At 46.2% G+C, this 12,233-nt stretch overlaps 1 protein-coding gene across 3 annotated transcripts in view; it reads right to left on the bottom strand.

Moving 5' to 3' along the window:
- Nucleotides 1–12,233, bottom strand: part of RNF207 (ring finger protein 207) — a 1,212,833-nt gene that overhangs the window by 629,252 nt on the left and 571,348 nt on the right. For all 3 annotated transcript variants that reach the window (XM_069610286.1, XM_069610287.1, XM_069610288.1), the window contains one exon: nucleotides 3,598–3,644. In XM_069610286.1, coding sequence (XP_069466387.1) covers nucleotides 3,598–3,644 — 47 coding nt within the window. The remainder of the gene's footprint in view (nucleotides 1–3,597; nucleotides 3,645–12,233) is intronic.

The raw sequence follows: 12,233 nt of genomic DNA, 5'->3' as shown, positions 1-12,233 counted from the left end.
GGTACTGTGACTAGGATGAGTGGGCTGGATGCTTTACCCACTGATTACATATTCACTGTCGGGTTCACAGACCTGTGAGTCTTGTTTCTTTCCAGGTTCTGAGATTTTACACCATTGCCTTGGGCCCCTTTCACTTTGCATCTGCGAACCTGTCTCTATGGTCCGGGGGGGTTTTAGGGCTTTTTTGACACTTCTGGGCCACCTCAGTGCTTCTTTGCCAGTCAGCGTCTCCCTGTTGCTTGCGATGGCTTGACCAGGGAAACTTCCTTTCAGCTGTCATGCTTCCTGTTCCGCACGTTCAGCGTTTCCACAGGGCATCAGGAGCTTCTTCCCCCTTCTTCTTGGAACGGTCCCTCCAGATTGGCCCCTCCTGGTGGTGGGGTACTCACGTTGTGGTGTCCTGGTCTGCCTTCTCTCCACTTCCTCCTTCTCAGACCTCTCAGTTCCTCTAGGGGGGGCTTGACGACTGTCTGAGTATTTCCTCCATATTTATACATACATAAGGTCCATATTGACTAGACAATTCTTGCAATTTCTGAGTGGTGCTCTTCATCACTCTGTACCGCTTCCTCCTTGCAGTATAACTGATGTTACTTCCTTCTAGGTTGTTCTTACTCTCATTCATCTCAGTTTTACAATGAGATTCACATGGGTAGTCCCTATTCTTCTTCATCTTGGTATAGGTAGTGAGTTACAATATTCTACCTTTCAGGCATACAGAGAGCTTTGGGGAACTATGTTACCCTTCTCAGGGTGTGAGGGAGAGGGAGTTAGGAAAAGCGGGTTTGTTGGATACAGCATTCTCCCTGGGTTGTCCTCCCTCGTCCCATAAGGGTTTCCCCTCCCTGTGTGATCATCCCATTTGCACCACCCCCACGGGGATTATTGAACTGTGGCCGCACCACCCTGGCCCAATGAGAAGCGTCCCCCCTATGGGAGAAGCGCGACATACAATGATTCATCACCGCAGCAATGAGTTTCCCTGTGTGTGTGGTGGGGGGCTTGGAAAAGGGGGGATTATGGGGCTTGCGGCAATGGCTGAGCATAAAATGGTAGACGCACAGGAGAGGTGCAGGTTGCAGAATGGAACGATGACCTTTACTGACGGACTCAGCCTGTATTCCTGGCCCCCTGATTGACTGGTGCCTCCACCGTGTGTGAAAATAGGTTTGTCTTTGACTCTTAATGCAGAGTACAGGAAAGCTTACATTGCAATGCTTGGGCAGATTTAAATGAAACGTATGAAGAGTTATATCATGTCTTTCAACAATCATGAAGGTTGTCCAAAGCAAAGTATTGGCTTGCTCCTGGCACATCCTATTGATACCAACTTGCAAATTAAAGGACTGTGAAAACGAACACATTTTCATTGCACCCATTATGAATGTGTTTTAGTGGTGATAAAAACTGATATTTTAAATGCATCCTACTTTTAAAATGTACATCTAATTATGAGTGTGATTGCTGGAATATGTACCATACGGGGTACATAAAAACGAGAGTATATGGTGAATATGGGAAATATTCTCCATGCAGTACTCTCTACGTAACCCATGTGATAACTATCCTATGCGTTCAAAACTCATAATTGGGTGGTATGTTTAAAATGGGAGGTATTTAAAATACCACATGTTTTTACTGTAACCGCCATATCATACTAAAGGCAGTAACACATTGGAATGTATAAAATACTTATGATAGTTTGTCCTGGCGCAGTCGCATGTGTCCCTTGTCGCTGTTCTGCTTGAATAGGCCTCAAGATAATCAAGGCCAGAACCCATCCCCAAAGCCATGGTAGCCAGCAGCATTGAGACTGCCTATCCCTTTAACAATTAGGTAGCTTAGACCCCATGTCCTTTTAAGAGATAGGCCATTGAGCGTCCCTTTCATAGGTATGGGTTGCAATGCCTGTCATATAGAGACCTTCAATCTGCTGCACAACTCAACTGCAGGTTAAATCATGTGAATCCAAGTTTTGATGCTGGGTCTCATGGGCAGCACTGATGCAGACATTGCACAACCACTGTGTTGCGCTCGGCCAGATCCCTGTAGTGCATGGGTTCTTAGTATTTTCTGGCAATTGACTTTTACCACTTTCCTTTGATCATCCAAAGTTGAAGATTATATCAGCATTTAAGCAGCTAGTGCACAGCATTTCCTGCCTCAATGTTAGTTGCAGAACTGGACGTTGTGCCCATGTAACCTCAGTGAGACCAAGAAAACTCCCTAAACATGAATCAGTCGTCCCTTTACTTGGTCAGGTGGCCACAGCTGAAGTGCAGAGAATGTTGGGAAAAGTGTTTAAAGTCAGCTCGAGAAGCAGCCTACCAGAAATACCTATTGTCATACATAGCACTTGTGGGTCGCAGTGAAGAGGAGACAAGCACCGCTCCCATGCAGCAGGGAAACTGAACATAGTTGAAAGATACAGAGAGCCAATGGGGGCATGTCAGATGCTAGGACAACACAGCACCGACTGTTAGTGAGTTTCCTGATTGGGAGGTATACACAAGCGACCAAAGTATGAGATGGAGGGAAAGCATTGAGCAAATCTCAGGTTGAAAAGAGGTTCAAATAAGAAAGCTGCTTTGAAAGAGGAGAAAGCCCCGGATGAAGATTAGACCTCAAATCCAACAACCAGTGGGGCAACACAGCAGAGAAGGAGCTCCATAGGTGGGAGTCTGGTGAGGGAGACTGAGTTGAGGAGCACCAAGTCCCAGAACATGTAGAGTAAGTTAATAGTGAAGCTTGAAAATCCCAGACATGTTGTATCCGGGAACTTAATACAATGTTTCTTATACAAATTGATAAAATAACTGACGTGAAACATGCAGACTCATTGGAGACAAAGTTTGGTGGCAAACGGAAAAAGCAAACAGATGTGGGAAGTGCTGACTCCTGAAACTTAGGAGCAGAGAACAATATGAGAAAGTAAAGGATCTGAGAAGTGTTGAAACCTGAAACTTCGAGGTGTACGTCTTGGTTTTTGGTCGAGAAAGCAACTGATGAGCCAGTGAACATTTATGGTGATAATGGAGAATACAATTCATGTGAGAAATGCTGAAAATTGCCACTTGAAGACAAAGTTCATAAAGACCACTTAGAAAGAGATTAAAGGGGAAGCGATCAATTCTGGAACTTGGAGGTACTTGACAAAGACACTGAATGAAGAACAATTGCACCTTGGAAATTGGAGCCAACGTTCGGAGATGTGCTTGACAAAAAGGAGGAGTGCTGAACTCTGGAACTTCTGAGGGAAACTGAACTGAGATTGAGGCGATACCGTAGGACTTGATAACCAAAACTACAAGTGCTAAATCAAAACCAACAAACAGTGATTGAACTCTTTTCCTTATCTGATCCTTTTAATTAAAAAATATACATAAAGCAAACATTCTAATTTGGGTACATAACAATGTTCAAAAGAAACTCCGAAATCAGACATATTCCATACATGATATCATTCCTTCACAAGGCAACAAGGCAACATTTATTTGTAGTGCAGGACCATCTCACAAGAGTCAGACAAAGGTATAGCATATAAAATGTAACTTGCTTGTACCTGATTTTTTAATGTTTAGGGTGTGAAGTACTTACCACTGTACAGCTTTCAGTAGGATCTTCCTTCTCTCTGCTAACTTTTCCTGCAAAAGTTTTTAGGGTGTGGTCAATTACAGTGCACAGTGCATATTGAACATTTGGTAGTTTATTCATTTACGAATGTGCTTCATGCAAGGCAGCTTGAAATTGGAACAAGCAAAAAAAGCAGAAAGTAGAGGGAAGCAGGGATGGCTGGGGAAGGGGGCGGAGAAGAGAGGAGATGCCCATTTGTGGGATACATAGTCACACTCCTTGAACTAAACCTGTAGCATACATATTTGCCAAATCATTTTTCACAAGAGCTGCATAACATAGCCAGGATATGACAATCCCAAAGACTGCCTCAACAATTAAATAATCTGCAGAAGATATGCAATGATTTGCTGTGAAACTACATGCCTAGGAAAACAAAAATATATGGATTTCTTTCTGAAAAGCACATCTTTCCTTTGGAGCATGAAACCATGGAAGATTGTTCCATCATTTTGGAGTCACAGTGCGTAGGATTTTCAGCCAACCATTTGCCAACAAGCAGCAGGCTTTTTGATGGTGAGCAAAGATTCCTCGAAGGGACATACAGAGTGACGATGGTAGTCAAGGCCTTACAACTAATGCCCTAAGATCTTAAAGGCTATCTAATCATCTATATCAGGGGTTTCTTATTGCACTAGCTGCTCAAATCTGGATGAGTTGGAATTGCTTGACCTGAATCCTTAGTGAGGCTGCACGGACGCAATTGTAATAATCACGGTGGGGCAGGATGAACGCCCTGACAAAATGTACTTTGCAATGAAAGTACAAGAGGGGCAGGACGTTGTTCTGCAGGGGAAGTTTAAAGTTTCCTTTCTTTCTACCATAATACACCGCTTTCAAGAACGACAAATTGACACTGCCATGGTTAGATGCTTGATTAGTCAGAATGGGTGGACTGCCCAAGTATGATGGCGAGGCAAAAGGACATGGTGCTCATTATGAGTTGGACGATAATACAGCTGTAATTCAATTACTGTTACCGCCATGGTGTCCTGCGGAATAACTGCCATATTATGATTTGGCGGGAGCATGCACACACCACTGGCGGTAACGGAAATTCCGTCCGGCGGAGTTACTGTCAAAAATGAGCATCCAACGGTAATTCCGCCTGGAATCGGCAGAATTACCATTACCCCTGCCACATTCGGCTGGCAGAAATAGCTTAATCGCTGGAATGAAAAGCACAGCAAGGGAATTTTAAAAAATACAATCCACTCTCAATCTCCTGTGTCCTGTTGCCATCCAGACACCATACCAGTGCAAAAATTATGCCACAGAAGAAGGGAAAGTCAAAACTCTCTGAGATGAGGGTACATCAGCAGAAATGTACGGAATCTGAAGTCCAGGTACTTGTGGACGAGGTAGTTTGCCGTGTGGAGGAGCTATATGGCAGCAGACCGCGCAAGACCCCTGCACAGAGGAAGTCTGCCATTTGGTCCTCTTTTAGGGATAAGGTGGTGGCAGTGGGCATCATCTGATAGGATTCAGTAGATTGCAGGCTGAGGTGGAATAACCTAAAGGCCAGAGTCTGCAGCCTCATTGACAGGCACAGGAGAGATAGTACAGCTACAGGATGTGGCAATGTGGAACGCTTCGGCCTGACACCGTGGGAGCAGAAGGCCAGCTCCATCCTCCACATGGAGGGGATCAAGGGGATTGGCAGTGTGCAAGCAGGAACATCTAGCCAAGGCAATGGCGGTACATCTATTAGTACCCCCCTTCCATGTGAATGCACTGGCCAACAGCATGCATCCCCCAGCATAGATGAGCACAATGGGCAGGAGAATGAGCAAGCACATGGCAATCAGTACAAAGGCATAGTGAGTACACGCATGTGCCAGGTGATGTGGGGACAATATATTAATGCACATGCACTGCAGGTGAAATATGCATGCAAGGACATAGTAAGTACCATGAGAAGCACCCATTTGTGCTGTGACAGTCCATGTTGCCAAGTGAACCCCCAGTGCTGTTACAACAAAAGCAACACTGGCAGGCCAACAGGCAATGTGCATGTGCATGCACTGTGTACACCCTCAGCAGGCGCTATCTCCACTTAGCAGTAGCAGCACTCATTGGCCTAAAACCACCCATGCCCATCATCCAGACTGTGTTTAAGCAGAATGAACCCCATGTGGCATGAGGATCTTGCTAGCCCACTTACATGTATGCAAGAGGACCGACAGGATGTCATTATCCACCCAACAGGTACACAGTCGACAGACACCAAAGAGGTTCGCCCCTCCACTGCCCTGGACAACTTCCCTGCTGGCAGTGCACCCACCTCCACCCCTCCACAAGCCTGACCCAAAATCAGCCGTAGGAAGAGCAGGAGTGAGGCAGCAAAGTCACAGAGCACCACCACTGTGGCAACTGTGGCAGGCGTTGAGGCCCACACCATCCCCACATCGGTGCCAGTGGCCTCTCCTCCGGCCATGCAGGTTGCACGGCCGAAGCTGGTGCAGGTGCAACCATAGCCACTCCACAGTCAGCCTCTGTGATGATAGAAAAGGACGTAGTCTACATGACAGCACCCACTCATCTGGCCCGATACACCCTTGTAACCAGTGTGGGAAGTGCATCACCAGTGCTAGTCTGTTGCTGACACAGGCAGCAACGGCTCCACGCATGAGGAGGAGGAGGAAAACACAGGCTTCTGCTTGCCCTGTTTTAACCCCATCCTCCCCAAGAGCCCACCACCAGTAGCACATGACACCATGCCTACGATAATGGTGAGACTGCAGCGCCAGGCCTCCATAAAACAACTGGCAGGCCAACAGGTGCAGCACATGCAGGCAATGAGGGACTGCCTCCAGGGTTCATGTCGGAGGGCTTCCCATTCCCGCTGTCAGACTATCGCTGCCATCACCACTTGAGGGCAGAGGATAGAGGAACACACAGATGGCATGTCGGCCTTTGCAGTGCCCCTATATTCCTGCATGCAGTTGAAGCTGCAGCACATCTGGGGCCAGGGGTTCAAGTCCTCCAGCACTGTCACCCCATGCAGGGATCAGTGCCCAGCACCCAAAGGCACCGCTCCTTACGCCACCTCACAGCAGTGGAGCTTGAGAAGGCTGCCCGGGCAAGTGGCCGCAGTAGTAACATTGCAATGCACATTTTGTACATAGTGATAAGGAAGGTGGGGAGTGTTGGGGATGGTGTGTTGAGGAGGGGGAAGAGGGTATTGGTGTTTTGTGGATGGTGTATTGGGGAGGAGGGAGGTGGTTGGGGTGGGTGTGCTGGGGATGGTGTATAGGAGAGGGGGAGGTGGGTGTGGTGGGTGTGTTGGGGATGGTGTGTTGGGGAGGGGGAAGATGGGTGGGTATTTTCACATTTGATCATTACATTCTAGTTCGCTTGAAACAATGCTTTTACATTCCTCATTGTATGTATGTGTTTAATTCATTACGTGGCTATATACAGAGGTGCACAGCATGTGGATATCAATGTGCTCAAAAATAATTGAGTTCTTGCCAAACCAGGTGACCATCCCTACCCTCTTTCCGTTGACTGCGTGGCAGCACATACCCACAGGTAGCGAGTCCTCCTCTTCTGAGGGTGGCATGTCCCCATCAGGGGACAGGGGAACATTTCACCTGAGATAAATGTTGTGCAGCATTGCACCGGCAAGGAAAATTTGTCTGACCTTTTCCGTTCTGTACATCGAGGCCCCTCCGGTCCAGTGTAGACAACAAAACCTACCCTTCAACAGGCCAGAGGTTTGCTCAATGCAGAGTGTGGGCCTGAAATGTGCTTTGTTGAAGGCCACCTCCTGTGGCATATGTGGATTTCGCACTGGTGTCATCAGCCATAGTAGCTGTGGGTATCCTGCAAGGGCAAAGGTGTCAGTCACAGTGCATTGTGGATGGGTAGCCTTTTTTAAGAGCATGCTGATTGACATTCTGTGCATGCATTTTTCAGGAATAGCCATACAACATGATTTACCATCACAGTACTTGTGTGTGAAGTCATTCACTATGGGGGAACATATGCATTGTCGTGTTGCACCGTGCACACAGCTCACAGCCAGCCTTCGTTGGTTTCAGGGTCTGTGTTTGGCATGGCAGAATGCATGGTGATTGTGTTGGGGCGGTGCGTTGCTATCATGCATGTGCCCTGATTGGTCATTAGTTATACTTGTGCAGATTTGTGGTTTCTACGTCTATTCCATGAAGGCTTAACATACATGGTTACTGGAGTACTTTGCATTACTTCCTGCCTGTGTTGCATTGACTCTGTGCAGTGCTGGACTGTTTAATTCCATGTATAGGGATGTATTGTATTGCACTGTGGTTCCCGTAGTCCTTTGTGTGTATGTGTTGCCTGCCTGTTGGGGCAACATGTATTTGCGACTTAATACTGAATTGTCAAGCATTTCCTAGTCCTGTGAGTTGTTGGCTGTCATATGCGGGGTAAGAGGGCAGGTCCTGCATGTACTTGCCCTTGACAGGGTATGCATTGTTCTATTGTGGTAAAGCCCTTCACATGGCATGTCACTGGTGCTACGAGATCAGTTTGTGTGATGGCCTTTGTACTCACCCAATATCAATGTCCATTGGCCTCTGTGCCCATCCAAGTATGCAGGCAGTGTGCTGGTCTGCAGAACATGGCATCGTAGGTGGAATCAGGGAAGCGGGCACATCAGGGAAGTATCCAAAGAGGCATACTGCAGCAGGAGGCAGTACCAGTCTCTGAATGTCCAGGTCCCCTGCATCTTCGTCATCACACACTGCTGAGGTTGCAGGGGACCTGGACATTCAGGGAATGGTACTGATTCCTGCTGTAGTATACCTCTTTGGATGCCTGGGAGGTCACCAACGCCACATGGGTGCAATACAGAGTGGCAATCACGTTGGACAGATGGGCTGCTGCATAGAAACATGCCTTCAGAGCATTCACCTGTTATTGGGTGATGGGCAGGGAGATGTGCCGGGTGACAGGGTGCAGGAATGTTTCCAGCACCTGCATAAGAATATTTGAGAATGTGGGCTGGGACATGCGATCCTCACAATGTGCTGCTAGGTGCCAGTTGCTAAGACATGTAGGACCGACACATGCTTCAGCAGCGGGGCTAAGGTGGTCCTAATGTTTATCCTGCTCTCTATCCAATCATGGATCAGGGTGTGTAGCTCAGCAAAGGTCGCCCTGTTCAGCCAGTACACGGTGATCAGCTGCTTGTTGGTTAAGGTCCATTGTGCAGGCCTGCTCCGGGGTATGTGCGCTCGCCTTGAATGGTGTCTCCTCATCCTCCTCTCTGCGCCCTGTTCCCTGTGTTGTTCTTCCAGCCTGGGCAGCTGAATGTTCAGCAGGAGCAGCTGTGTTGCCCCATTTGCAACAGCTAGTGACAGCATGGTGTTGGAAAGTGTGTTTGGGGGAAGGTGTGGGCCTTTTGTACCCTTTCAGATTGGAGTGGGTGCACCTGTGGCTTAATTGCCATCACCTGTTTGTATTTCACTGTACTGTGTTTTTGGTGGAATTACCATTTCAGCAGTATTTCTGCCGTATTTCAACTTGTGATACAGCGGAAATACAGGTTTCTCTCTTGGTAGTAATTCTGACGATGGAATTAATGCCAGAGCTTATTCTGCCAGTTGTTGGTGGTAATACCACCAGCGGTATTACTGGCAGGGCTAATTCCACCAGAGGAATTAGCGCTGCCTTCTGATTAGGCACTATAGTAAAAGTAGCCATAGTTCCGTTGCCGCCATTTTGACTGTATACCACCCAACTCATAATGCGCCCCATTGTTGGAAATTGCAGCGCCCAAGACTAAGCCCTCTTTCTTATCACTATTAAAACAGAAACCAGGATTGGATGGCTTCCTGCAGCCTCTCAATGTAGAGGGTGAAAGTGTTAGTCTGGTTATTGTGTGTCCCAATATGAAAATATGTTTCTATATAATCCAGATTGAATTGAAACAATATGCCATGGGCCTCTATCCGGAAAGCAAATGGACTCAAACAGACATTGAACAGAAAATCCTTCAGGAGGCCCGTTCCATGGAGACCAAACATTGGACTGGATTTTACCTGTTTTTTTCATAACAAGATCTATAGTGGTGAAACAAATGGAGCCATTTCATGGCTTGACCATCGAGTCACATTGTACGTTGCAAGGTTAAAAGTAGGATGGAGGGGACAATCTTTTTGTATGCTGCAAAGATGCTGAGAAAGATGAGTGAAGCGGGTTGGTTAGAAGTAAGACTGAAAGGAGGCTGTCTCTCATCCTATCCACTGTTGTTTCCAGTCGCCTGGCATGGAGAACTCTTGATTGACAGACATTGGATGGCACAGTATACAGTTTTATTCCGAGCATGTACGCCTTGGAAAGGTACCTTGGTACAAGAGCAAAAAAAACACTAAACTCGGTGAGTAACAGAACGCTCGAAACTATGTTGGATACAGAAATCATCTGGAATCCCTCAAGTTTCTTTCTGCTCTTGACCTTCTAACTCAATTATCCAGTGATTTATCATATATGTGAAAGTATGGGTCACAATTTTCATAGGTATTCTCCATTAAGAAAGCCCCAAAAAAAAGCTAACTGTTTTCCTAATCTTCTTCTTCTTCTATATACTTTATTTCGGCTGTCAAGCCATAAAAGTACATACGCATACGAAAGATAACTGTTGAATAAAAAAAGAAAAAAAGGAAAAGCGACAACTTTCTCGAGTTACAAACAATTAGGTCTCAAATGTCCATCTACGCTCATTGAAACATCTGAAATATAGCAGCAGATTGCTTGGGTAAAATATAAAATGTGAAGTGGAGTGTGGCCGTTGTGGGTCGAAGAGAGAACTCTTGCCGCTTCACCCACGCCGACCATTAATAAACAAATGTGTAGTTAATCACATACTCTTGCTTCTAAGCATCCAAGCTCTATGTATAAAATGTGCTGTTCCAAAAACTACATGCAAGTCAATATTCTGTCTCCGATATTCAACAACCGGTTCTGTTTGGCGGATCCCTGCATCCCTCAGGATCTGTTTTAGGCACATTCTTCTCCAATTCATTAATCTGGGGCGGATAAACAAAAAGTAACAAATTGATTCTTTGGGAGCCCTACATAAAGGGCATTCACTTGAGTTAGCAGGACGCAATTTTTTGGTAAAAGCAGCATCCTGCAATATACCCAATATACCCAATCCTAATCATTGTATTAATTTTCATTTGAACTGTATCAGCAATGAAATATCGATTGGAAATAAGTGCTTTCTGTGTGTTACCAACAAAAGATAATAAGTAATTATTTCCTTTTAGTCAGGTACTAAGTAATAGATAAAGAGAAGGTTCTCTGGGTCCTGCCTGCCATCATATGGTGTAGCATTAACAGTCAATGAAATTCCATGACATTTGTCTGTGACCTGGCAAAGATGTCAGAGGATGCATATGCAGATATGAAAGGGCGCCTCCGGAGGTTAATTTAGCATTAAAGAGATGGAATTAATTTAAAAAAGTAAACAGGATGAGATGCAGCCCCATTGATTGTGATGCCAGGAGCTAGGCACATGCAATGAGAGCTACCCGAGTGTATTATGGTTTGTCACCAATTGCTGGTAACAGTTATGCATGTATGGGAAGTACTCTTTAGCTCCAGGAATCAAAGAATGACTTGGGCCCTGATCATGCTTGAGCTTAGTTTAGCATTCATTATGGTTGATCAACATAGCTCGTCTTTTGGCTAGAATACCTAATGGGAATCAGGAAAATCTCTAACATATTTCACTTCATTCTTCATAACAAACTAATCAGGTGAAACTGTTACATTTCCTCGTCAGCATGGGATTCTCCGGCGCCTTTCCCTATGGCGCCACTGGCATCACGTGGCTAATCTTCAATTTCCTACTCCCAAGATGGCCGTAATTTCACAGGGGGTTGGTCCAGTGGTTCAGGAGACCAGAGAACCGACTCCGCCCATCCTCGAAGAGAAAGTATTCCGGCTCTCAACACAGGACGGCTTCGCGTTGCTTCTGTCAACAGAGACTGCGCTCCGGTTTCATCCCGCGAGACACTGAATCTCTCCTTACTCTCCCATGAACTACGTGATCCTATCCAACCTCCAGATCCCGTTCGCATAGCACTCGCTAGATCGAGACATTACCGAACTACAATACCCAACCAACCCTTCTTCCCGAACGTGGATCCATTTGCTGAGCAGTTTTTTCCTTTGTCATTTCTTCCATTGGACCTCGAGCAAACCTTGCCCTGACTTCGATTAGCCTTCCAGGGTAGAGTCTTCCACTTTATTTCCCCCCATACTTTATTTTGTTTCTGTTCCTCTTGCTAATTGTTGCTTCTCGTTATAGCCACAAGACTCCTAGCCTACTACGGACAACGTGACGGAGAACAACACCCTCTGTGAGAAGTCCACAGGAGACAGTCCGCATCTGATTCTTCTTCACCACCGTCTCTGGGTTTTCTTCCCCTTGAGGGTTTCCCCGGCATTTTCACGCAGTGTCGACATCTTTCCACACTGTGAGAGAGCGCTGGGTGAATCGCTCTTACCTACTGAAGGCATTACAGAAGAACAGGTAGGATTTCGCTCTTTATACCTATGTGATAATCGAGGAGGTGATTGATACATATCTTAAAGGGAATAAT

This window comes from Ambystoma mexicanum, chromosome 8, assembly GCF_040938575.1.
Source record: "Ambystoma mexicanum isolate Mex_15411 chromosome 8, UKY_AmexF1_1, whole genome shotgun sequence".
Taxonomy (NCBI): domain Eukaryota; kingdom Metazoa; phylum Chordata; class Amphibia; order Caudata; family Ambystomatidae; genus Ambystoma; species Ambystoma mexicanum.
Note: the sequence above shows the minus strand (reverse complement) of the source record. Positions and strands in the feature narration are given on the sequence as shown.